Source organism: Schizosaccharomyces japonicus (assembly GCF_000149845.2).
Source record: "Schizosaccharomyces japonicus yFS275 unplaced genomic scaffold supercont5.3, whole genome shotgun sequence".
NCBI classification, from domain to species: domain Eukaryota; kingdom Fungi; phylum Ascomycota; class Schizosaccharomycetes; order Schizosaccharomycetales; family Schizosaccharomycetaceae; genus Schizosaccharomyces; species Schizosaccharomyces japonicus.
The window spans coordinates 1748116-1771733 of record NW_011627862.1 but is presented as its reverse complement, the minus strand read 5'-3'; the positions used below and the strand labels follow the sequence as shown (position 1 = coordinate 1771733).

At 42.8% G+C, this 23618-nt stretch overlaps 12 protein-coding genes across 12 annotated transcripts; 7 read left to right on the top strand and 5 right to left on the bottom strand.

Annotated features, from left to right (window-relative positions):
• Positions 1-92: 92 nt before the first annotated feature.
• On the bottom strand, positions 93-3224 carry SJAG_01502 (hypothetical protein). The gene is made up of 2 exons (XM_002172718.2): positions 3100-3224; positions 93-3059 (listed from the first exon to the last, which is right to left on the bottom strand). Exons 1-2 carry the CDS (start codon positions 3152-3154, stop codon positions 2284-2286), a joined length of 831 nt encoding a protein of 276 aa, XP_002172754.1. The 5' UTR covers positions 3155-3224; the 3' UTR covers positions 93-2283.
• Positions 277-1083, top strand: SJAG_01504 (splicing factor; the record flags this gene model as incomplete). The annotated part of the gene is made up of 1 exon (XM_002172720.1): positions 277-1083. One exon carries the CDS (start codon positions 277-279, stop codon positions 1081-1083), a length of 807 nt encoding a protein of 268 aa, XP_002172756.1.
• Positions 1279-2115, top strand: SJAG_01503 (F1-ATPase chaperone Atp12; the record flags this gene model as incomplete). Its single annotated transcript, XM_002172719.1, has 1 exon — positions 1279-2115. The coding sequence occupies one exon, from the start codon at positions 1279-1281 to the stop codon at positions 2113-2115; it is 837 nt and encodes a 278-aa protein (XP_002172755.1).
• On the bottom strand, positions 3202-6192 carry SJAG_01500 (fungal protein). The gene is made up of 2 exons (XM_002172716.2): positions 5882-6192; positions 3202-5797 (listed from the first exon to the last, which is right to left on the bottom strand). Exons 1-2 carry the CDS (start codon positions 5988-5990, stop codon positions 5166-5168), a joined length of 741 nt encoding a protein of 246 aa, XP_002172752.1. The 5' UTR covers positions 5991-6192; the 3' UTR covers positions 3202-5165.
• SJAG_01501 (eukaryotic protein) lies at positions 3830-5907 on the top strand. The gene is made up of 2 exons (XM_002172717.2): positions 3830-4041; positions 4177-5907. Exons 1-2 carry the CDS (start codon positions 3918-3920, stop codon positions 5088-5090), a joined length of 1038 nt encoding a protein of 345 aa, XP_002172753.2. The 5' UTR covers positions 3830-3917; the 3' UTR covers positions 5091-5907.
• Positions 6183-11666, bottom strand: SJAG_01499 (DEAD/DEAH box helicase). The gene is made up of 2 exons (XM_002172715.2): positions 11500-11666; positions 6183-11451 (listed from the first exon to the last, which is right to left on the bottom strand). The coding sequence occupies exons 1-2, from the start codon at positions 11580-11582 to the stop codon at positions 6366-6368; spliced, it is 5169 nt and encodes a 1722-aa protein (XP_002172751.1). The 5' UTR covers positions 11583-11666; the 3' UTR covers positions 6183-6365.
• A 279-nt stretch (positions 11667-11945) lies between these two features.
• SJAG_01498 (zf-CCHC type zinc finger protein) lies at positions 11946-12594 on the top strand (the record flags this gene model as incomplete). The annotated part of the gene is made up of 2 exons (XM_002172714.2): positions 11946-12042; positions 12080-12594. The coding sequence occupies 2 exons, from the start codon at positions 11946-11948 to the stop codon at positions 12592-12594; spliced, it is 612 nt and encodes a 203-aa protein (XP_002172750.2).
• A 253-nt stretch (positions 12595-12847) lies between these two features.
• SJAG_01497 (DUF654 family protein) lies at positions 12848-14974 on the top strand. The gene has a single exon (XM_002172713.2). It carries the CDS (start codon positions 12921-12923, stop codon positions 14865-14867), a length of 1947 nt encoding a protein of 648 aa, XP_002172749.1. The 5' UTR covers positions 12848-12920; the 3' UTR covers positions 14868-14974.
• On the bottom strand, positions 14849-16228 carry SJAG_01496 (SGT2 family TPR repeat protein). Its single transcript, XM_002172712.2, has 3 exons — positions 15972-16228; positions 15312-15926; positions 14849-15256 (listed from the first exon to the last, which is right to left on the bottom strand). Exons 1-3 carry the CDS (start codon positions 16075-16077, stop codon positions 15036-15038), a joined length of 942 nt encoding a protein of 313 aa, XP_002172748.1. The 5' UTR covers positions 16078-16228; the 3' UTR covers positions 14849-15035.
• On the bottom strand, positions 16169-18937 carry SJAG_01495 (Swi5 complex subunit Swi2). The gene has a single exon (XM_002172711.2). The coding sequence runs from the start codon at positions 18635-18637 to the stop codon at positions 16529-16531; it is 2109 nt and encodes a 702-aa protein (XP_002172747.1). The 5' UTR covers positions 18638-18937; the 3' UTR covers positions 16169-16528.
• A 13-nt stretch (positions 18938-18950) lies between these two features.
• On the top strand, positions 18951-21351 carry SJAG_01494 (noc complex subunit Noc2 family protein). Its single transcript, XM_002172710.2, has one exon. The coding sequence runs from the start codon at positions 19035-19037 to the stop codon at positions 21192-21194; it is 2160 nt and encodes a 719-aa protein (XP_002172746.1). The 5' UTR covers positions 18951-19034; the 3' UTR covers positions 21195-21351.
• A 199-nt stretch (positions 21352-21550) lies between these two features.
• On the top strand, positions 21551-22639 carry SJAG_01493 (copper transporter complex subunit Ctr5). The gene has a single exon (XM_002172709.2). The coding sequence runs from the start codon at positions 21815-21817 to the stop codon at positions 22346-22348; it is 534 nt and encodes a 177-aa protein (XP_002172745.2). The 5' UTR covers positions 21551-21814; the 3' UTR covers positions 22349-22639.
• The last annotated feature ends 979 nt before the right edge of the window (positions 22640-23618 follow it).

The following is a 23618-nucleotide window of genomic DNA, read 5'->3' as shown; positions in this document are numbered from 1 at the left end:
TCAACAAAAAAGAGTTCAACCATTAAAGCTCAGACTCCTCGAGACATTTTCATAAAATTGCCTCTTCTTGCCGCAGCATTTTCAATATACATTTACACGATTTACACGATTTACACGTTTCTCGTCTTATCGGCAAGAAATTGAGTAGATTAAACGATTCATAGAATACTACTCGGATTTATCTGAACGTAAACGTGTAGTACAGTTCATACATTAGAACAAATTCCCATCCCGTCCCTCCGTTTTCACGTTTTTCTTTTTCGAAATTAACTAACAATGTCAGAACGTAAAGTTCTGAACAAATACATTCCTCCAGACTATGATCCTTCGAAAGCGCCTCCAAAGAAGAAGAAAAAGTTTCAAGGACCCAATGGAGGAAAATCAACAGTTCGGTTGATGACTCCATTTTCAATGAAGTGTAATACTTGCGGTGAATACATTTACAAGGGAAAGAAGTTTAATGCTCGTAAGGAAAAGACCGGTGAAAAGTACTTTTCCATCGACATCCTGCGATTTTATATTCGTTGCACACGTTGTGCCGCAGAAATCACCTTTGTCACTGACCCAAAACACACGGACTACGCTGCTGAAAAAGGTGCGTCTCGGAATTTTGAGCCATGGAGAGAACAAAAGTTGAAAGCTCATGAAGACCCCGAACTTGATGGAGAAGATCCTGCAAATGAGACGCCAGACAATCTAAAATTGCTTGAACAAAAGACACTCGACACAAAACGGCGGATGGAGATCAGCGACACGCTCGATGAACTTCGAGAACAGAGTGCTAGGCGATCTCGCATAGACATTGACGATGCCATTGCAAAACTTGAGTCTGTACGTAAGGAAAAGCAAGAAGCCGATGAAGCAGAACAGCAAGAACTGCTAGAGGAAGCAAAAAAACTGTTTGCTTCTCATGATGGTGCCGTTGTTCGGCGAATGGCAACGGAATCCACGACAAAAGCTCCACCGTCGGCGACGGAACTTGCTGAAAACGTCTTAGGTGAAACAAAACTTCCTTCATTTCAACCGGTAAAGCGGGCGCCAGCTGGTGCTGGGCCAGGCCGCCGTAAAAGAGCTGTATTATAATGACATTTATTCGTATCACAGAAATGACCTTCTGCTCGTTTACTCGTTAACGGCAATCGTAAGCATAACTTTATTCAACATGAATTCATTTGCTAAAAGTGAAATCGCCCGTCATTTTTTTCGTTCTTGATTTTTCTTCTGTATTCGGAAATGCCGCGGGTATTAGGCCAGCTATGCGCGGAGTAAGAAGTCAACTTGCAAGACAGGAAAGAACGCGGGAGTTTGGAAATGCGAGCTGTATGGACAAAAAATCGGATTCATGGTTTGCGTCAAACGTTTTCCTTTTTAGTGAGAGGGTATGCGGACGCGCGCGTCAGCACAGTCAAAGATTTAAAACAAAACTTGTGGAAAAGACTCTGGAAGGAAACACACGTAGAGTACATGCCCAATGATTGTGTTCGTATCTTGCTAGGGAATAAACCATTACAAACGACCAATGGGTTTCCAGTTGTATTACCGAAAACGATGGAGTCAGTTGCACATCTAGTCGCTAGAGAATGGAACCAATTGACCCCAGGCAGTATCGGTAAGTATCAACTTTCTCTAACTTCGCTCGTGACACGAGCTATTGATATGAAGACGTGGAAAGAGCAAAAGAATGGCGAGGAGACACTGAATGTACTGTACGAACAACTCATGAACTATCTCGACAGTGACACGGTTCTCGTTTATGCTCCCTCACATGAGTATGAAGGCAAACTGTTAGCTGAACAAAAACAAAGATATTTCCCGCTGAAAGCGAATATCGAGGAACTGTTTGGACTCCAACTAAAGTATCTCGACGGAGACAAGGGGTTAATTCCAAACAAACAGCCGCTTGAAGTAAAACGTGCCGCCTTTCAATGGCTCCGGCAACAGAACCATTGGCGTCTGGCTTGTTTTGAACAGATTACCCGAAGCATGAAGAGCTTCGTCATTGGTATGCATATGACAATGAATAAAATGGACACCAAGAATGCCATTGAATGTGCAAACCTGGAAACGAAATACCAAACGGAAAAGTGGGGCAGACTAAAAGAAGGTAAGAAGTAACCTTAAACCACTGAACGAGGTCTTTTCTTTTTTATAAAACGACATAAGCAGGACCATACTAACACCCATTAGCACATGATGTAGAATGGGCCATTCAGTCATCCACATTGTCAGCATGTGAGGTTATTTTATCATATACGTCGTAGTGCATATTATTTAATGCCTGTATCAAGTCTCCATCCGACCGTTTGCAGCAAGCTGTCGTTTTAATTCGTCCACTTCGGCATTTCGCCGCTGCAACTCCTCCTTGAGCTCTTTAACTTGACGCTTGTAGGGCTCAACATAGCATTTCAGCTCAAGTTGAACAAATGCTAAAAGGTCACGTATCTTTTCTAACCGAAACAAGTGAGGACACGTTTCATCACAATGCTCTTGTTCCCGTTCTGCGGGACTATCTCTCAACGGGTAGCTTTGTAGTCGGATCGGGGTAACTCTTGTAGATAGAGGAGTTTGTCTATTTTTTCGCAAACGCATACACGGTGTCCCTGGACTCTGCATCTTCGTCGGACTTTGCAACATATGTTGTTTCCGTAAGCTTCTTGAAGGAGTAAGGCTCTGTGGATTGACAGCCATTAACGGAATGCGAGCCACTGGTTTTTCATATTCGCGAGTTTGAATAAGTTTGGACGGAGAAGGCGAATTTAACCATTCGTCAAAGTTTACCGTTCCAAAACTTGGCTGCTCAAGGAGCGATATACCCGAAGTGTCCATTGCATCAGTCAACGTCTCTACATCTTCGTTTTTGTCCACAGACTCCATCAACTCGTAGTAAGATTTTATATTTTGCGAGTTTATTTCGTCAATTTTATGAGATTCAAGATTCAACTCTTTTAGTGCACCGTCAAGCGTGTCTGGAATGTAGTTCTGCATGAAAAAGTCTTCTACGAACGCATTGCTTTTTGAATTCGAAAGCATTGAGGTATCCTCAAATGAAGGGACAAAACCTAAGCGTTAATAGACGTTTAAACAGAAATATACGAATACTTCTTTGTATTTCTGGAGTCTTTAACGACTCCAATGGGATATTATCCTCATCCATGTGTATTATGGCACTGGGCACGACGCGACACGTCGAAGTCGAAACCCCAAATAAGGTTTTCTACACGTAAGCCGCCGGAACAACAAAGCACAGCAACCACCTATCTCGTTTTGTCCTCTCCCAACTACGGCAGAAACTGAATGTCACGAAAATGAGAACAATGTTTAATAAATTGTTAAAAAATGCAAAGAGAACACTGAACGAGTGCTGTTTCAATTTAAACTGAACGTTTAACAGAATTCTAGGCTTCAAATTGCTTAAAACAGGACGAAAAAAATGTCAACTCGACGTTCAAAACTAGAATTGCACAATGAACTGTGAAATGACAGCTGATGAAGATCCGAATTTAATTTCTGTGGTTATGAAATGGATGGTATAAACGCTTGGTACAAACTGTAAACCATTCCAGAGAGAGGATTATATAAAGAATCACGAGTATAGTAGGAATGGACGCTGCCATTGAATTTCGCGTACAAAAAATTGCATTTACTACTCATTTTCTGCGACCTGATCCGATTCTTGTGCTCTGAATGTCTCGTTTCACTGCAACGACGAGCTTATTCTTACTAACAATACACGTACTTAATTTTTGTTCATTCTCGTATTGAACGACATGCACGCTTCTTTTCAATTTTCAATTAAAATTCAATCCCGACAATAAAAGCGCCGGTGCTTGCTGGTCTTTGCGAACAAACTACTCGTTTAACGAGAATTAAAAACGCGGCGAAAGCTTCTCAGGGAGCATCCAATACAATGGTAGCGAATGCGCCAACTACCACTCCAAAATTTAATAAGCAAAATTTGCGTTCTTCCATTCTCTAGACGCTTCAGGATGTCTTCTCAAAAACGAATTGCTACTCATAGTGGAAAATTTCACGCTGATGAATGTACGTGTTAAAGATGAGGGAGTCTTTCGGTTCATAAGAAAACGAAAACGTTGATGAATCTGTACAGATTCACCAAAACGGTGATCCTTTCTGCTCCTCTCTCACTTTTCATGCATGCTTACTAACTGAGCTTAGCCCTCGCAGTCTATATGCTGCGTTGTCTGGAGGAATACCGTGATGCAAAAGTAATTCGTACTCGTGACCTCGAGCTCATTGATTCCTGTGACATTGCCGTAGACGTTGGCGGAAAGTTCGACGGTGTGAAGTATTTTGACCATCACCAGCGTGAATTCAATGATACTTTCTCTCCCGACTATAAAACCAAACTTTCCAGTGCTGGTCTTGTGTACAAGTATTTCGGTAAGCGTGTTATTACCTCCATCTTGCCTAGCGCTCCCATTACGGAAAGCCAATTGGACTTGCTTCATGTAAAGATTTACCGCGAGTTCATCGAAGGCCTTGACGCTGATGACAATGGTATTTCTCCATACCCTGCCGAGCTGAAGCCTGCCTTCCGCTCCTCTTTAAGTCTCCCCGGTATGGTTTCCATGCTTTTTCCTGAGTGGAATTCCGACAAGCAGGATGACGATGCTATTTATGAGCAATTCATGAAGGCTAGTCGGATGATGGGTCATTGGTTCGAGGCAGCTGTCAAATACTATACTCTTTCTTGGCTTCCCGCAAAGTCAATCGTGGAGTCCGCTGTTAACGAAGCTGGTTCGTCTCCGATCATTGTTTTCCAAAAGAGCTGTCCTTGGAAGAGTCACTTGTTCGAAATTGAGGAGGAGAAGAATATCGTCGGCCAGTTCAAATACGCACTCTACAGTGATGGCAAAAATTGGCGTATCCAAGCTGTCAGCATTTCGCCCGATTCTTTCGTTTCCCGCTTGCCTCTGCCCGAGCCCTGGCGTGGTGTCCGTGACGATGCCCTGTCCAAACTGACCGGTATTCCTGGATGCATTTTCGTTCATGCTTCCGGCTTCATTGGTGGTAACGCAACCTACGAAGGTGTCTTGGAAATGGCAAAGAAAGCTCTGAATTTTCAATAAATTATTGGCATACTCAAAAAAGGGTTCTGGTGAATGACGAAATGATCACAGATATATCTACTCATTTGTATTTGTCTAGTATGGTCGAAGCTCTTTCAATACCTGATACACCGCTGGTGGAACGAGCGATTTGACAAGTTCATCATTTTTTTCCTTAATGGCCTTTCGAACAGCTGTACTACTGACTCCTTCTCCTCCGTTTCGCAACGTTGCAAATGTAATCCGGCTGGCCCACTGTGCTGGGATACCTTTCATATCGCCCTTGGCGATACTCCTCATGTATTCCTCCTGTTCGGAAAGACCTGATGATACGTCGGGCCTAGCAACGCACATCACTTTCGTACTGGCGAAAAAGTGTCCGAGTGCTTGTTCAATGCCTTGCGGCTCATAGTACTTTGGATCCAGGAGTCTGACTAGCGTGTCAAATCCGAGCAAGTATGATTGTGACGCTGTATGAAGCGAATTATGGATGGCTTCTGCTTTATCGGCAAACAAAGCGTGTTTACATAATCCAATAATTGGTCTTGCCTCTTGTAGGTCCAGTGCCATTGCTTCCATCATAACTAAACGTTCGGCAAAAGATGCTGGAACCGCTTTTTTGTCCGCATTTTTGACACTTAACAAAAGAAGTAATTGAGCATCTTTTGGTACCAGTTTGCACATGGACAAGTGTGCATTTTGAGGGGGGTTGAAAGAACTGTCCAGAACTGTTCAAGTATTTAAGTTAGCTACAAGGGAAATGACAAACTAAACGGTAGTCTCTCAGTAATTTTGATCGTTATGTTGCATACTGTAAATCTTATCTACTTGCGGCTCATTGTAATTTACCAACATGAATGTGGCATCTCTAAGCATAAAATCGTCAATCAACTGCTTTGCATTTTCGACAGTTAACGGCATTGTTTCTCGTCTGTCGTTGTAATCCCAAAAAATGCCTTCTTGAGTATCTCACACCAGTAGTAACAGTTCGGAAGGAGCGAGCTGTCGACCGTATACAGTGAGTAGTACACAGTATTTATATAACATGATTTAATGCGACAATAATCACATACCAACTACGGATCTAGCGGACAGTAAACACAACACCAGACATCACGACGAAGCATTACAGGCTTATTTGTACTACCCAGTTTTATTCTAAAAAATTATGTCTACATTAGTTATCCACTTCGTGAGGATCAACTCAATAACTCTGTGGAAAGAACATTTAGTACCACTAAAATGTACAGCCAGTACCAGTGTCGTGAAAAGCATGGACAAGCACGCCCGCGAAGCCTAAGCCCACATCTTCTTGAACTTCGTATCGAACTCATTACGAACATCCAAAAACATACGGTAAACCTTGAACAACTCAACGTCAAGCTTCTCATCCGGGCTTTGAGTAGTAGAGTAGTTCGTACTAATAGTAGAAGTCCATGTTGTAGTCGTATTGTTATCCGTCTTCTCAGACGAAGCCTGGAGAGCGTCGGAACCTTCCAAAGCACTCATAGCATTCTCAAGATCAGCCTCGGTAACAAGATTCAACAAGTTACCCAAACAACTACAGATAGTAGCAAGAGCCAAACTGAAATCGTTAAGAACGAACCAGATCTCAGAGTGCTTAAGATCATTTTGTTCAACAAGAAGCTCAACGCTTCCATGAACAAAGAAATCAAGGAGGTAAGCATTAAGATACTTGTCACCACTAAGGGCGAAAGGAAGATGAGACGTCTTCAAGAGAATGTTGTCCGAAATGGATTCAAGGAAGCTTGGAACATCCTTGACATCGGCATCAGTATAACCGCCAAGTGCATGGAATGGTGAAATAACACCAAATTTGGCGGAGTTTGGCAATTCCTCGGTACCGCCAACGGCAATCTTCGACAAAGGAAGCTCAGTGTCATTGACACCGACGTTTCCATGTTCCTGGTACAAACGAATGTAAGTCTTATACAAGTCCAAAACACGTTGATCATGTGCACGCAAAACGTCCAAAGCCTTAGAAGGCAGTTCGGGAAGCAAAACTTCTGAAGGTGCCAAGTCATTCCGACTCTTAATTTCAGCAGCGTACTCAGCGGAAAGTGGAATACGACCAAAGAGGTGAGCGAGAATAGAGACAGTAAGCTTCATAGCCTCAAGTCTGTTGCTCTCATAAACCTTAGCACAGTCATGGAAAATACCTTGACGAAGAAGATTAATGAAGGCATAATTCGAAGGCTCAGCATAGTACAAATGAGTAGTCAAAGTGGACAAGTTGATGGGCTTGCAGAACTCATCAAGCAGTCCCTCTCTACGAAGATACTCAATGTTGAAGCGAAGATGATGAAGGAATTGGACGCTGAAAGTCTCACCATTCTTCATGAACTTGGGCTCATTGACCAATGCCTTCACAAGGTCACGAGCGAAAGGTGAAGCCTGAGAACCTGAAACCAATTGACTAAGTTGAAGAGTCAACGTTGTCGTAACAGGATATTGACCCTGGATATCCCAAAGCTTAGTAGTAAGAAGACGATAAATCTTGTGCATGGGAACACCGAGGAAGCCAACACGACCCAAGAGATCGAAACCACGACGACCGGCACGACCAGCAGCTTGGTGGAAGTTCAAAGCAGTCAGTTGTTGACTATCACCCAAGAAAACAACAGTCTTACAAGGCATGTTAATACCCAAAGAAAGAGTACGAGTAGCGATAACAACGGTGAGTTGACCACAACGGAAAAGAACCTCGACAATTTGACGGTAACGTCTGTTCAAACCGGAATGGTGAATAGCGATACCACGGTAAAGAGCATCAATGTACCATTCGGGAACGGCATGGCGATTACGAAGGGACTCCAAATCACGGTAAAGCTCTTCCTTACCGTAGGTAGACTTCACACCAGCAAAAGAGAACTCAGCAGATGGCTCGTTCGGGTCGAAAAATTCAATCCAGGAGACATCGCCAGCTTCCTTAAGAGCCTGGAGTTTTTGCTTCTCGGTAGCAAGCTTTTGGAACTTCTCGGCTTGCTTAGCTCTTTGAGTTGCGGAAGCTTGCCATTTCTTATACTCACGCATCTTCTCCTTCCATTCCTCAGAGTTCTCACGCCATTCACGCTCTTTCTCGGTCAAGGTCTTGTAAACCGTCTCAGCAATAAACTCACACTCCTGTCTGTCGTAGTTGAAGCAGATGGTAGGCAATAAATCTCTGCTATGCAAATCCTTCAACATAGGCAAAGTACTCTTAGCAATGTATTCAATGCTAGAAATATCCTTGTGAAGCTTCAACTGGTTATTGATAAGGCGTTGAGGCTCATTGCAGAAATGACGGATGAGAGCTTGGAAGGGAGAGGTTGGAGCAAAGGCATTTGGAAGGGAGGCCCAGGTGTGAAGAGTTTCCTTGATTTTCTTCTCGTAAGCAACAACGTCAACTTTTTTGATAAATTGGCAGTCACTGAAGTAATTGTCAGGGTCCAATTTCTTGCTAATCTTAAAGTCACCCTTCGAGACAAGCTTCATAGCATGATAAAGCTGAAGACAGTCTCGAGGTTCAAATGTAAGACCTGTTGTGGAACCATCAGAGAATGACATTGCAGAAGCAGGATGCAAAAACTGGATTTCACCACAGTCCTTCTCATCTTGAAGTCCATCGAAATCGCGAGTAGCGCCATAGACAAACTTACGAAGATCAGAGTATCTGTGCTTGTGCTCAATTAGATGAACAGGAATTCCGCGGGCACGTTGCAAAGCAGAAAGCCAGTGGTGGAACTCCTTGGGATTACCAACAGTAGCAGAAAGAGCAACAATGGGACAAGGCGACAGGAGAAGCAATTGCTCGGCGACAAGTCCATCTTCCATTTGTCCAATAGAGTGAATTTCATCGAAAATGATACGACGGATCTTGGGGCACCAAGCGTTAGCCAAAGCAGGCTGCAAAAGCATGCTCTGCAAAACGTGGGGGACAGTAATCAACACTTGACAGTTGGTAGGGTTGTTGATACGATAATCACGAGTGTAAACCGACCACACAGTTTGACCAGCATGAGGGTATCTCTTGTTAAAACGAGCATAAACCTCAGCAGACAGTTGATTGACCAAGGCCTTAGTAGGAGCAACGTAAATAACAACACCCTCATCGTTATCGCGGAGAACCTTCTCCATAGCATAGAAAGAAATGAAGGTCTTACCAGCAGAGGTAGGAGCAACAACGAAGACAGACTCATCACGGTCAAGAATATCCAAAGTATCGCGTTGCCACTTATCGGGATCAAAAGCAACACGAGAGTCGGGAGCACTACCCATAGAACGCTCCATGTACTCACCAAAGTGGAGAAGTTGGAATGTGGACGAAGTGTAGGGAATCTCCATATCCATCTCTTCGTCCTCCAACTCGGGAAGGACGAAAGGGAAAGAGAGGGGACGAGATTCAAGCTTTTTCACCTTACGGATAACAGATTCCAATCCAAAGGCAGTCAAAGTGTCGTCTAAAGCGGCCTTAATTTGCTTTGTGATGGGGTTAGGATAGATGAGCGAAATTTCACGGAAGATCTCAACAGCGAAGTTGATGTTCTTCTCCTTCTCCTCGTCAGAAACACAAACGGCAGCCCAAAGAGACAAGAGAATGCGAATCTTGTAGAGACGCATCTCATTTTCAATATAGGGATCAAACGACTTGATTGAAAGCAGTTGGGCAAGACGAGAAACACGAAGATGCAAGTCCTTAACGCGGTTCAAGTCAGCCTTAGTTTCTTGCCAAATCATCTCATTTTTGTTGTCCTCCTTTTCAGCCTTTTTAGCAGCAATCTCCGCACGAATTAAGTCGGCCTTAGATGGTTTAGCAGCCTTTCCATTCTTTCCCTTCTTTGCGCCCTTTTCCTTCTTATCCTTTTTACCCTTCTTAGCGGGTTCCTCTTTCTCCTTCTCCTTTTCCTTCTCTGCCAACTCAGCCTCCTTGGACTTGGCAACATTTTCCTTTGCAGTGTTCGTAAAGATGGTTAAACGCTTAAGTTGACCACCCTTAGCACCCGTTAAAGAACTGGCGTATTTCTGAACGTGACTAATAAAGAATTGATCTTGTTTTCTAGCACGGCTTTGTTGACGACGATCTTTCACCTCATCGCCAGTTTTTTTCTGCATTGACTTCAGATCCTCATAGCGCTTGTTGGTCATGGCCTTATCGTTAATCCGAAGACGAGAAAAGTCCAAGACGGTCTCCAAGGGACGAGGCTCCTTCTCGGGGATTTCATGCCACTCAGAAGATTCATAAAACTGAGCAATAACAGGGTCATATATAACACAAAGAGCAGTGTCAACGTCCGTAACCTTTGGAAGCATGGGAGTAAACAAGTCTTCCGAAATTCCCTCAAAAGGCTTGAAGTCAAGTAACTCGCCTGCTTCGGGGCAGAAGTCGATGATTACTTTCCACAAAGACAAGGCGCGCTCTTGGTTTATCTCGGGAAGTTCCAACTTGCCACGAGCGGCATCAGCCATCAAACGCATGAAGACACGGCTGTCAAAAAGATCGTGGAAACCGTTCACCTTAGAGTCAATGAATTGAAGTACAGTAGAGCTGCATTTCAAGAACTCGACCAAGAAAGTCTGAACATCCTCGTGTTGGAAAGCTTCGTAAGAGGGTTGGAAACGAGATTTTAAGGAGAGTTGATCCAACACAGAGGTCAGAAGCACTAAAAGTCTGGCGTAGTTCATAATATTCTTAGATTTGCTGTGACGCAGCAAATAACCGGCAACGAGCACGATCACACGCTCAGCGTTCGTTTCACAAGAGTCAACATCAATGTCAGGAAGCTCCATTTCATAGTCAACCTTCTCAAACTTATTCAAGGCCTTAGAAAGAACCTTGTAGGCGCTTTCGACGTGTTCAGGGGAACGTTGAGAGAAAGCAGACTTGATGGAGACCAATATTTTGTTATCGACAAACTTGTAAGAACCTAAGAGAGCGACAGGGATTCCGTCTGCCAAAGCGGAGTATACAAATGACTTGAAAACAAGTACTTGCTCCTCAGAAAGCTTTAATCCATTCTCAGTAGAACTGTGCGGTGTGTCAAGAGCAACAAAGCCGTAAGGACGATGCTTTGAAATAAACAAACTCCATTGAGAATCCGAAACATTCTTAAACGAGTATACCGACACGTGTTTTCTAAGATGACGGATCAAAATACGACGAAACAAAATGAGTGATTCCCTCAACAAAGGGTCGTATCTCGTATATAAAGCCTCCCATTTTTTAAAAAATACAATGCAGTAGTTTAAACGAGCCTGTTTAAACTTCGCAAGTTCCTTTTCAATCCTGTAAATACCATGCAAAATTTGAACGCCATTTTTTCCAAAAAAGTGACAGTCATTTCCTAAAACGCGGAAAATCAAAGAATCACCTTCAACAAGGACTCTGTAGAAAAAATGTCAGTAACAGTAACTCAGTGTTAACAGGACATACAGTTCTTCTCCGGCGAAGTCACCAATTAAGTCTGTTAGACGGTAATTTTTTACCGTCAAGCTTTGAATTTCGGCCCTGCTCATAGTGCTGCTGTGTTGGGAGAGGGTAGCTGTATTGACTGGGTGAAACACCGTACTATTAACAACAGCAGTCAGAGTTTGGTGGCAGCATTAGAGACGGTTATTATATTTTAATGCGTGGATAAACCTTGGTAATGCTACACCAAAAACTCACCACCAAGCAGTTTGATTGCAAGGAGGGAGTACCCCAAAATACACTCTAACCACAACAAAGTTGGGGAAAAAGGTGTATTATTATATTACAGCGAGTTACTGCTGTTTACTGGTTTTATTATAGACCTTTAAGGTTTTGGGTAGTGCTAGTCCTTTTGTTTTTTAAGTTTTGAGAAGCCTTTTGTTATCTCCTGTCTGCATTCTTTTTTCAAAATGGCTAGATACACAAACATGGGCAAAAAACGCTTTTTGCAAGCGACTCCATACGAGTATAAACCCGTTGAATTACCTAAAGGTGCTTCTGGCGATGGTGAGACTGAATCTGGTTCAAAAAACGAAAAACGCAGGAAGACCTAAGTTCAGTGAATACCAAAAGAAGAAGCGTTCTGAACACAGACGTGTGAGAAGACAAGTTAAGAGACAGACAGACAAGTTTTGCTTTGGATGTAGAAAGCAAGGCCATATTCTTCAAGATTGTCCAGAAAGTGGAAATTCTAAGGCTATTTGTTTTCGCTGTGGAAGCACAGAACACACGTTGAGTTCTTGTGCTAAGAAGGGACCTCTAGAGTTTGCGACATGTTTCATCTGCAAGGCGAAGGGCCATCTCGCTTCGAAATGTCCAGACAATCCTAAAGGTTTGTATCCAAGGGGAGGCGGATGCAAACTTTGCTCTTCTGTGCACCACTTTGCCAAAGACTGTGACAAGATCACTCGTGAGGACGTTATTCGAGGACGTGTTGCCTCTTCTGTCGGCGCTATTGGACCTGATGAAGATGGTTTTCACGAGTACTCACGGATTGTTTCTGCCACTGCTCAGAAAAAGGCTGCTAAGGCTCCTGCTAAAAAGGTTGTTTCATTCTAAGCATGATTTGTGAAGGGATATGGGGAATTTTTGGTTATGGTTAAAAAGAGTCATGTTCTGTGACTACTGGGTTTTCGTTACAATTATCGTTATTTGTATTAACATAGTTTTAGTAAGCAGCTTTTAATAGATATGAGTAAGCTATAGGGGAAGTGGAACTTTATATTGCTAGTAAATGAACTACATGCGTTCTTTTGTATTCAACGAAGACAGTAAACTATTCTATTTATTCATTGTAATGCCATCCATACTGCTTGTATCCGAATAGCTATTTCCTCCCTAGTCACGGTGAGGCAAAAAGTTGGCTTCCACCAAAAACATGCGAAATGTCGACACGGGCTTTACGCAGGCTTCAACGACAGCGTGAACTGCAATATCTTGGTTCAGAGTCAGATACAGAGTCTTCCGAAGAGGATGAGTTGTATGAACGCTCAAAATCTACCAAACAAAAAAGTATCTTTCAATTGCTTAATGACGAGGAGGAAGAACAGGATGAAGAAGATGACGATGGTCTTGAAGAAAAGACATCTACAGAGGAACTGACTGAGGTTGTAAAGCCGGCAGCACCTTCAAAAAAGAAGAAAAAGAAGAAGAAGAAGAAATCGAAGGCAAGAGGTGCCAATAAAAGTCTCCCAAATGAACAGTTGGAAAATGACACGAGTGTTGATGACTTGGAAAGGGTTGTCGCTGAGATTAAGCTGAAATATCACGAAGAAGCAGTTCCTGAATCATCGTCGACCCAATCGGTACCTTCCTATGATCCTGTTGCTGTTCGTGCAGATCTTTGTAAGGTTAACTTGAACTTACTAAACCCCGAATTAGAGCTCAGAAAACTGTTTGGACGGCTTGTTGAAAAACGTTCTGTAGCGAAACGAAGAGGAATTCAGCGAAGACGGCGCTATGTGCTTATCCAACCAGAGGAGGGATGGCCAGCAATGATTCGCACGGGTCTGAGTATGAAGATGACGGAGCAAAAGGACGGTATAAGCTACTTCGAATTCACGAGAAGCAGAACATATCAAGAAGCACAAGACACGTTTCTTTTCTGCGTCCAAACTTACGATCCCAATAATTTGTTCTCTCTCCTTCGCTCACATCCATTTCACATTGACACACTTCTGCAGGTTTCCGATGTCGTACTGCAACAAGGCGACCACGAGTTGGCTAGCAGCCTTGTTGGTCGCGCTTTGTATGCTTTTGATTCATCGTTGCACCCTCTCTTCAATTTGGCTACTGGAAGAGTTCGATTGCCGTTTGTCGTTGAGGCGAATCGCGATTTCTTCTTGAGTATATGGCTGCATCTTACCAACCTTACTCAACGTAACTGTTGGCATACTGTGTTGGAATTTGGAAAGTTGCTCCTTCAGTTAGACGAAACCGACCCTTATGCCTTATCTGCTTGTATCGATATATTTGCACTCAAATCGAGAGAGTTCGATTGGCTTATTCATTATGCCAACTTCGCGGATAAAGAGAATTTTATTGAGACCTACCCAAGTCTAATGTATTCATCTGCATTGGCAATGTATCAACTATACGGAGATTGCGATGATTCAAGAAATGCATTGCACGTTGCTTGTGAGCGTGCGCCTTTTATGTTGGTACCCTTGTTAAATGCCATTGGTGTTCGTCATACGATAGCTCCTATAGCCTGTGAGGATGTAATGCAGGAGTTTTACGCCGAAATGTATCCTCTGCATGCACATGAGTTATGGTCTTCGCCTGACGTCGTCAGCTTCGTTGAACAGTGTGTCACTGACTTGGATGGGCTTGAGCCTGTGGAGGCACGTTGCACCGAAGTTACAGAGAACATCGCTAGATGCGTTCTATTAATGAACGAACAACCACTCATTAAATACTTACCCCGGAGAATTACTCAGCAAAATATTTTGGCCTATGATCCTTTGCCTCCAGGAATGTATGACTCTGAGGTGCAACCCAGTGTGTCTCATGGTTTAACGGATTCATTGGTTTCTTATTTTACGAACGCCGTTCTTAATCGGAATCAAGGACAGCAAGAGGAAAATGAAGAAAACGGGGTTAATGCAACAAATGAGGAGCATCAAGACCGAGAGAATGCTGTTCAAGGAGATGCTATTGATGGTTTGGAGGACACCAATACCGTTCTACCACTCTTACGAAGACTTCGTTCTTACATTAATGGCTTATTTGCCAACCCAAGTGAAGCTGAAGATGAAAATGACGAATTCGAAGACGCTATCTCTTCCTTAGACGAAGAGGACACTGCAGATGATTTTGAGGATACTGAGTAAACATTACTTCATTGCATTTTTTTTGGTCATCTACAATTAAAATATTATTTTCTCGAAATCGGCGAAAGCTACACACATTCTGTCACAATCGTTTAGTTAGGGTAATCAATAAAAATCTTTAGAAGAGAAACTATGAAAACAAAAGCGTGACTAAATGCGTCATGTAAATCAGTGGTTTCCAGAGTTGTTGTTAGAGTTCTCACTGTTGCCGCCCATGCCGCCCATAAAGCTACGAGCCATTTGTTGAAGTTGAGGATTGTTCATGAGATCTTGAAGGTTGGGCATTTGACCGTTTTGGAAGTTGCGGGCCATATTGGCAATGTTAGGATTATTCAAAAGGCCGTTCAAAGCACCAGATTGCATCATGTTCTGAGCCATGTTCATGACAGCTACAATGACAGGTTAGTAATTCGACAATTTAGGTTTCAACACATAAAGACATACCAGGATTGTTCATAAGAGATGCCAAATCGGGCATGCCACCGGAACCGAGACCGCCGAGGTTAGGCAGACCACTGGGTGCAGCACGATCTTGGGTAGTAGTAGAAGCTGCAGAAGAAGAGGATTCCTCCTTGGCCTCCAATTTCTTCTCGGCCAAGCTCAGACTCTTTTGCAAAACAGCATTGTTGGGGTCGAGAGAAAGACCCTTTTTGTAGGCTTCAATGGCTTCCTCGAGTCGTCCCAGAGAATACTTTGCATAGCCAAGACGGCTGTAAGCACGAACGTGAGTAGGTTCGATTTGAGCAGCCTTTTCAGCATCCTCAATAGCCTTCTCGTGTTGTCCAAGATGACTATAGGCGGAAGCACGATTGGAAAGGAAGACAGGAGACGTGGGAATGATGTTGAGAGCTTGGGTATAGTAATCAATGGCAGTTTCGTACTCATGGTTAGCCACAGCCTCGTTTCCCTTAACCTTCAGTTCCTCTGCTTCTTTCTTCTTAGCCTCAGTGAGGGCTGCTTCACGAGCCTGAAATTCTTCAAAAGCAGTTTTCAGCTTTGCACCAGCGCCAGAGGGTGCGTCTTTCTTGTCCAAGTCAAAGGCATCTGCCAAACATTGAGCTGCACGTGTTAGTTACAATGATTTCTTTATATCTGTATCCGTACCAGCAACTTCCAGGCATTCCTGTTTGTTCTTTGCCAAATGCTCGTTAGCTGCGGAGACTTGCAGAAAATCAATGATTGACAGTGCAAATTTGTTGTTGTTACTCATATTAACGTATTTGAAGTCTAAGGAATAAATTTAGAGGTTACAAGCACAATACCAAGTTTTTTGATGCTGTGGGTGTTTGTTCGTGAACGACTCTGAAACCCGAAATATACCCAAGTCCCGCCCATAGAACATGGTAGAGAGTATAAAATGCATCACAAAAGTGGCGGTATACGTTGTCTATTGGGTTTACGCTACGGTTGGTATTATTATCTTTCATAAGTCATTCTATTCATTGTTCATACAAAAAAGAGAAAAAAAAAAAACAAACTAAACGTTAACTAAAAGTAGAATTGCAAAGACGTTAGAGCGTGGAAAGGAAAAAACGTAGTAGTTTCCTTGTTGAAAAAATTGTAGGCATAAGACTTAAAATTGAGGCAATAGGGGCAGTTGTTGAACCTGTACGAAGAAGAAGAGTAAAAACAAATTAAACCACATTATCCATAGATGCCAACTAGTCATCCCAACAGTTGCTCTCAGAGTTGTATCCAACAAGATGAAATGGAATATCTAACTGACGCAAAAATGTACCTATAGTGCAAGGTTTCTCGCGAAGTTCATCCACAACGTTAGGAATAACAGACACCGGAACCTCCTGCATCATAGTACTAAAGCGTAGAGAAAAGACGGGAAACAAAACTTCAATTGCGAGGCGAGCTGCGTTACGCCAGCATTGAATCTTTGAAGCAATGGAGTTTGTATCGAGTCCACCAGCTTCAGCCTTCAAAGCCATACGAACAGTTTCTAATTTATGATTGAGTTCTGCTATATCTCTCTCCAGTTCTGCTTCTTTTTGTATCAGTGGATCGTTTCGTTGAGTCACGCGCAAGAAATTGTTTTCCTTTCGTCTCTGATGAAGAAACTTGTTTGAGCTCAATAGCGGACTTTTGAATGGTTTGGTGAGTGACCTCTTAGAAAGTTTTTTGTTTCGAATGGAACGTAAACCGCTCATACAATTAATAAGTTTGGCCGCAGGTTCCGTTTTTGAAACTTCATCTGTAGTAGCGGAAAACGAAGGACTATTCAATTTGCCAGAATGATACGTGCTGTTTGATGGAGTGGGACGTGCACTGTCGGCATGATGAATACGGAATGTCTCCATTATGGGCGAAGAGGCTAAAACTCGCCCATCTGTAATTTGGTTTGAGACAGTGGAGGATTTGAGGGGAGAGGAAAATGGTAATTGTTCTTCATGAGCATCGTTAGCGGAAGTAGGAGAAGTAGCACTATTGTTGGAACGAGTGTAAAAGGACGGAGAAGCGCTCAGTACAGGAGATTTCGGTGATTCAGAGGATAAACACTCAGGAAAGTTATACGGTTGGGAACTAAGCGGTGGAGGGGATTCAGAAGAAGCGTCATGGAGGATGGGGTTCGGGCGAGAATTGTGGCCATTAGTTGAATTTTTGTGTTCCTTAAGATGTACATCTTGTTCAATTCTTTCCAAAACGTCAAGATTAATTTGTGAATCGTCAAATGAATCATATTCTTCTTCAAAAGAACGCCTACTGTCAGGTGCAGTGGTACTGGATGTATTTTGAGATCGTACTGCGGAAGTAATAGAAGTTGAAGGTGTTTGATTGTTACATGGACCCGCAGAGTCATCTGATAATCGGCAATCCTTGGTTTCTTTCGAATTTGAAATTAACACCGTGTCAAAAAAAGTCCCACTTTTGATATGTGCTAAATCAAACCTGGTTACAAATCCAAAATTTCGAAGAAGTTGCTCTTCACGACTTCTTCTTCCCCGTTTTCTTTCAGGTAATTGAGGGAAAGAAAAATGAAAAGGGGAAGTAGACGTTGAGGGAGCCTTTGTAGATAAAATAGAAGAAAAAGGAGAAAGAAAGTTTGAGTGCTTCCTCCGTCGTCTTTGGGGCTTACTTGATGCCATTTTGGAAGAGCTGTTGTTCATTTCGGATCCCAATGCAGGAACTGCGCAAGCTTGGGAGGTAATACTCTTATCATCAATGCCTAATGTGTTCGAATCATCTAAAGACGGTACATCCTTAGGTAATGCGTCTTTTTTCTTTGATGCGTGCGGCGCTTTCTCTGTCAAGTATAAATCCGAATAATTAGGATCAGTATTATTTACCAAGGAGTCAGCTGCAAGAGAAAGAATTTTTCTCACTAACATATCTTGTTTGCTAGGGCGGCCTTTTCTCCGTTTTAAAAAGGCACGCTCCATGGCGTCTGTTGAAACAGAAGCTGATACTTCCGAACTATTGTTGACTACAGTCGATGGTTCCGGATTCATGACTGTTGCACTATGGATGCTACTGGTTGCAGCATTTGGTATGAGGGGATTTTTACGAGGGCGTCCTCGTTTCCTTTTCACCGGCTCATTGAGTTCAGCAACTTTCACATTGGAAGGATTCCCTTGAGGGACAGAATTCGCTTGTTTCCTTGGTCGGCCTCTTTTTCTTTTTGGCACCGGCAACGGTAAAGGTTGTGATGTTGACAATGAGTTCTCATTTGAGGCATGTGGAGGAACCCTGTTTGAATCATTTTGTTTAACAACCATATCCTTTAAAACAGTATTCGGAGGAGATGCTCGGTTATCCTCCATTGCATATATTTCTGGAGCGAATGCCCTTCGTACTCGTAAGTTGGCTTTTCATACAAATTTGAAATTGTAAAAGTCGATAAACTGAATCAATGGATTAGATTTGGGTTTGTCAATACACACAGAAGAAAATGAATAGAATCTAAGAACAGTCATAGGAGAGCACAATTCACAGAATTTCTCATCTGTAAAGAGCGATACAATATTCAAAAAAAGCGGCGAAAAAGCGGCTAGTTCAAAAAAAGCAAGAGTATATGTGTAGCAAAAAGAATTAGATCAGTTTCATTAATAAAACAGCGTAGTTGTTATTATTTTTGTGTATTTGGTGGATTTCAGGTACTGGTATTTGGCGTTCTTTGGCTCCTTCCTTAACCAACGTCGAAATCTGGTGAATGTCGGTATGGCCAAAGTTTCTGCAGTTTTAAAGGCTAAAAAGGCAAAAACCGTGAAGAAGACACGCTCTGGAAAGTCCAAGACTAGAGTCGAGAAATTGGATTCGGGAAAAAAGAGGAAGGAAGAGACTTTGAAGGGCGAAGTGAAAAAATTGCTGAAGGATGTCAAAAATGGAAAGGAACCTTTAGAAGATGAAGGACTGGATTTGAATATGAGCATGGATGACTTTTTGAACGACGGTTCTGAAGAACCTACCGAAGTCAGTGCTCCTAAAAAGATTGAGAAGGCTAAGAAGGAGAAGAAGTCGAAAAAATCAAAGAAAAAGGTAGAAGAACCCGTCCAGGAGGAAGAAGAAGAGTCTTCTGAAAGTGAAGACGAAGCTGATATTGATCCCGAGACGTATCAAAAGCAGCTTCAGGAATTGAAAGAAAAGGATCCAGATTTTTACAAGTATTTGGAAAGAAATGACGAGGATTTGCTGAACTTTAACGCCAAAACCCTTGAAGAAGAGGTTGAGGATGATTTGAAAGAAGCTGGTCTTGGTTCTTCGCAGGTCTTAATCACCGATGAAATAATTGCTCGCTGGCAGACTGCCATGTCAGAAAATCATTCATTGAATGTGATGCAAAAGGTTATTCAGGCATTCAAGGCTGCTGCTTACTTTAACGAGGAAGGAAGTGCAAGTCTCAAGTATACCATCTCTGATCCAAAGATTTTCAATGGAGTCCTTTTGCTCGCTCTTAAGGAGGTGCCTGCTGTCCTGCAACATCATTTCCCCATTAAAAAAGTTAGTGAGCACCGCCAAACGATTGACACAAGCAACAAACGGTTGGCCAAGCTGTCTACATCCCTTCGTTCATATGGTCTGTCCTTGCTCCACATTTTAGAGGGTATGTCTGATGCGAAGAACTTGTCTTTGCTGCTGCGAGAGGCGAAGAATGTTACGCCCTATCTCATGTCGCACAGAAAGTTTCTGAAAGCTTTCACGCAGGCAGTTGTCGCTCAATGGGGCACGAACAGAGACGACTCTGTGCGTGCGTCAGCTTTTATGCTGCTGCGTGAATTGTGTATTTCGGCAGACGCAGCGCTTGCTGCCCTTATCCTTCGTTCCGTATATCTTACATTTGTGCGCCAATGTGGCCATACTTCCGTTCACACACTCGACGGCATTAACTTTATGAAGAATAGTGCTGTGGAACTTATGCTGCTTGAGGAAAGTTCATGCTATCAGACTGCCTATCGGTACATTCGTCAATTAGCCATTACGCTGCGTAACGTTATTCAGCATCCTGGTAAGGAAACATTGAAGTTGGTTCAAAACTGGTCATACATTCATTCTCTTGACCTGTGGGCTCGCTTGCTTTCCAAGGGTGTTTGGTTGGAACGCGAACGAAAGTCTAACAATGGTCTGAGTGCCCTTGTATACCCCCTTGTTCAAATTGCTTTAGGTGTGGTTCGTGTCGCTGTTTCCGCGCAATACTTCCCTCTTCGTTTCCACGTTATCCGTGTGTTGTTGTTTGTTGCTCAACAATGCGGCGTGTCTATACCCATTGCCCCTCTCCTTTTTGAAGTGTTGAACAGTTCTGAGATGAAGCGCAAGCCTAGACCTAGCACGCTCAAAGCATTGGATTTCCAGGTGGAAATCCACGCACCGACTACTTACTTGCATACACGCATTTTCCAAGAAGGTGTTGCAGACCAGGTTTCAGAGTTGTTGTTGGAATACTGCACACTTTACTGCAAGTCGATTGCTATGCCCGAAATTTCTATTCCCGTCATCGTTCACTTGAAGCGTTTTATTAAGCGCAGCAAAAACATCCACCTCAATCGCTCTCTGCTGACGCTTGTGCGTAAGCTGGAGGCGAATGCCGCGTTTGTGCAGGAGAAGCGAGTCGCTCATCATTTTGCACCCATCGCGTTGGAGGAGGGTGTGAATTTCATGAAGGATGTGGAATGGACAAGCACGCCTTTGGGTGCTTTTGCCGCCGCACAACGCAGCCTTCGTGAGGAGCAACGTAAATTGTTGATGGAATCTGTTCAACAAGACCAAGAGCACAAGGAGGCTGTCCGTCGCAAGAAGCGGGACGCTCTTCGTAATTCCAACAACGAAGACGTCGAAGTTGACATGGAGGTCGAGAGTGAGGATGACGATGCCATGGAGGCCTAGACAGCAACTGCGACTGTTTCACGCCTTCACAGAAGCATACGCACTACATGCCGACGGGGTTGTTGTTTGGTTTACAAAAAGGGTTTTTGAGGACAGGGTTTTTATTCCGTATTTTGGTTTGTTATAGAACAAAGGGTATCTACAGCATAATACACGAGTTATGTCCTTTTTATCTGAAGAACAGTCTTAAAGAATCCTGTTTTTTTGTTATTTTCCTTTTTCTACAACGCGCCGACATTGCAGCTGTTCGCGTGAGTTCGTATCTGATGCGATGGTTAAGCGACAGTCAGCCAATCAGGTACATGAAAGATGACCATGTGCTAATCGTTCTCAAAGACGATTGGATACTGTTGATAAGGCCTGCGATCAGATATCTGATAGCGCAACACCTACACCTACACATAACGTATCTAACGTATAGGAGAAGACTTCCCTGAGAGATTTAAGCTATACTGACTATATATACAAGAAGCAATAAGTACGTAACGGGGACCTCCTGATTCTCACTCCATAAATTTGGAGACGTTTTGGCCGTATCCTCCTCTCCTTTATCGCTGGTTGACCTTCGCCGATACCAGAACGAAAGACCAGTACGAGAGACTCGGGAACGAAACACCAAAATGGACGCGATGAACGCAATGAAAATGGACATGAGCGGAATGAGTGGAATGAGTGGAATGGATATGGGGAATTCGACCACAGAGTCTTGTAAGATCAGTATGCTATGGAACTGGTACGTGAAGAATTCCTGTATTTTTGCCAAGTCATGGCACATCCACACCTCTGGTCAATTTGCTGGAAGTATTATTGGCATCATGGCCTTTACAATGGCTATTTTTGCCGTTAGACGTGGACAAAGAGAGTTTGATCGCTTGATTTCAAAGCGTCGTCAAAATAATCTGCATGGTTTCTTCACTTTGGGACTTCCTAGTGACACTCTGCACGTTACATTTACCGAACACTTTGTCCGTGCAATTCTCTATACGGCAGTCTATGGTTCAGCAACGTTGCTGATGTTGATGCTTATGAGTTACAATGGCTACGTTCTTCTCTTCTCCTTCCTTGCTGCTTGGATCGCTTATGTTGTCATCGATACCGATAGTTTGGGTCATCCCAGTGGTGGCCTTGGCTGTTGCATGGACATAAATAAATAAGCACTCGGCTTTGGTTCTTCCTTGTTCAGCATATCCTTGCATTATTTTTTTTTTCCCGTTTCTCTAATGAATGCTGCCGGTATGGAACGTGCCGTTAAGATGTACACTGGACCTGTAAACTTTATCTCTATTTGTTGTATTTTTTTTTTAACTATATATATACTCTATGCTTTACTTACTACGTGTGGTTGTGTCAAATGAATAAAGCGAGTCGAGTACAGCAGTGTGTGTGTGTGTGTGTGTACAGGTTAGGCGACTTTTAAGAGGCTGGCTGCGTCGTTAACGGATTCAGAGGGGGGTGTTATTTCTTTGTTCTCGTCCTTGTTTTTGTTATTAATTTCTTTGTTTGTAATACTCGCTTCTGTCCTGAACAAAGACAAACCCGTACCACGTTCATACGTAATGCGAAATGTGACGGCGAACGGACAGTTGCGTTCTTGTCACAATAGAAGACACAATAGAACAGTTGTTAAAAGAGAATTTGTTTGTACGTCGTCTTTGTAGCAGATGACTTGGGAAATTGAAACATGAAGTTGCATAAATAGCTGGCCATAAACCTCCAGTTTCAGCATCCAAAGAGGCATCAATCCATCTTTACAACAACATCTACTACTTCTTCAATTTTCGTCAATATGAACTCCACTCCTGTCACCGTCTCCAACTCTGCCATTGATGTCCTCCCTACCAAGGGCGCCAAGTACCACCCTACCCACTGGAGATACCCCAACATGTGGTAAGTACTACTCGCGGAGAAGGAGCGAACGCGATTCGTTAAGATAAGCTTACCGGCTTTCTTAAAAATGCATTCTCGTTTAGATAACCTTGTTATACTAACACTTTTGCAGCATTATTGCCTAAGTGCCTGGTCTTCATTGTCTCCCAAGTGCAAATCATTATCCTTCATTTCTTTCCTCTTTTTGCAATTTTTGATTAATAATTTTGTGAAAAATGAGCGCTTGGGTTTCTTGCTTAATTATGACGATTTACTCACAGCTTGATTAAAGAACGACACTACAACAACTAGTTGAGTATTAATACTGAATATTATTCCATTTATGCTAGCAAAACTGAGAAATGAAAGAGCGAGTTGGAGTATTTTTACTCCATTGAAGGTGTTCAACGTAATAGATTTTTCGTGTATCCTTTGAAGCCATTGAGAAAACAAAGATTGATAAAAATGATCACCGCGGCAATGAACTGCAATTTTTCAGCTTTTTATGTGCGGATGTTTATTAAAACATGTAGCCTGGAATTCAAATTTACCGGTTCT

Bases quoted from the DNA above. Each gene is read 5' to 3' on its own strand.
- SJAG_01502 (XM_002172718.2), bottom strand. From the start codon at position 3,154: ATGGATGAGGATAATATCCCATTGGAGTCGTTAAAGACTCCAGAAATA. The intron at 3,060-3,099 runs GTATTCGTATAT...ATTAACGCTTAG, and splicing joins GACTCCAGAAATACAAAGAA to GTTTTGTCCCTTCATTTGAG.
- SJAG_01501 (XM_002172717.2), top strand. From the start codon at position 3,918: ATGCGCCAACTACCACTCCAAAATTTAATAAGCAAAATTTGCGTTCTT. The intron at 4,042-4,176 runs GTACGTGTTAAA...AACTGAGCTTAG, and splicing joins AAAATTTCACGCTGATGAAT to CCCTCGCAGTCTATATGCTG.
- SJAG_01500 (XM_002172716.2), bottom strand. From the start codon at position 5,990: ATGCCGTTAACTGTCGAAAATGCAAAGCAGTTGATTGACGATTTTATG. The intron at 5,798-5,881 runs GTATGCAACATA...ATACTTGAACAG, and splicing joins GCAAGTAGATAAGATTTACA to TTCTGGACAGTTCTTTCAAC.
- SJAG_01499 (XM_002172715.2), bottom strand. From the start codon at position 11,582: ATGAGCAGGGCCGAAATTCAAAGCTTGACGGTAAAAAATTACCGTCTA. The intron at 11,452-11,499 runs GTATGTCCTGTT...TTTTTTCTACAG, and splicing joins GACTTCGCCGGAGAAGAACT to AGTCCTTGTTGAAGGTGATT.
- SJAG_01497 (XM_002172713.2), top strand. From the start codon at position 12,921: ATGTCGACACGGGCTTTACGCAGGCTTCAACGACAGCGTGAACTGCAA.
- SJAG_01496 (XM_002172712.2), bottom strand. From the start codon at position 16,077: ATGAGTAACAACAACAAATTTGCACTGTCAATCATTGATTTTCTGCAA. The intron at 15,927-15,971 runs GTACGGATACAG...TAACACGTGCAG, and splicing joins GGAATGCCTGGAAGTTGCTG to CTCAATGTTTGGCAGATGCC. The intron at 15,257-15,311 runs GTATGTCTTTAT...CTGTCATTGTAG, and splicing joins ATCTCTTATGAACAATCCTG to CTGTCATGAACATGGCTCAG.
- SJAG_01495 (XM_002172711.2), bottom strand. From the start codon at position 18,637: ATGGAGGATAACCGAGCATCTCCTCCGAATACTGTTTTAAAGGATATG.
- SJAG_01494 (XM_002172710.2), top strand. From the start codon at position 19,035: ATGGCCAAAGTTTCTGCAGTTTTAAAGGCTAAAAAGGCAAAAACCGTG.
- SJAG_01493 (XM_002172709.2), top strand. From the start codon at position 21,815: ATGGACGCGATGAACGCAATGAAAATGGACATGAGCGGAATGAGTGGA.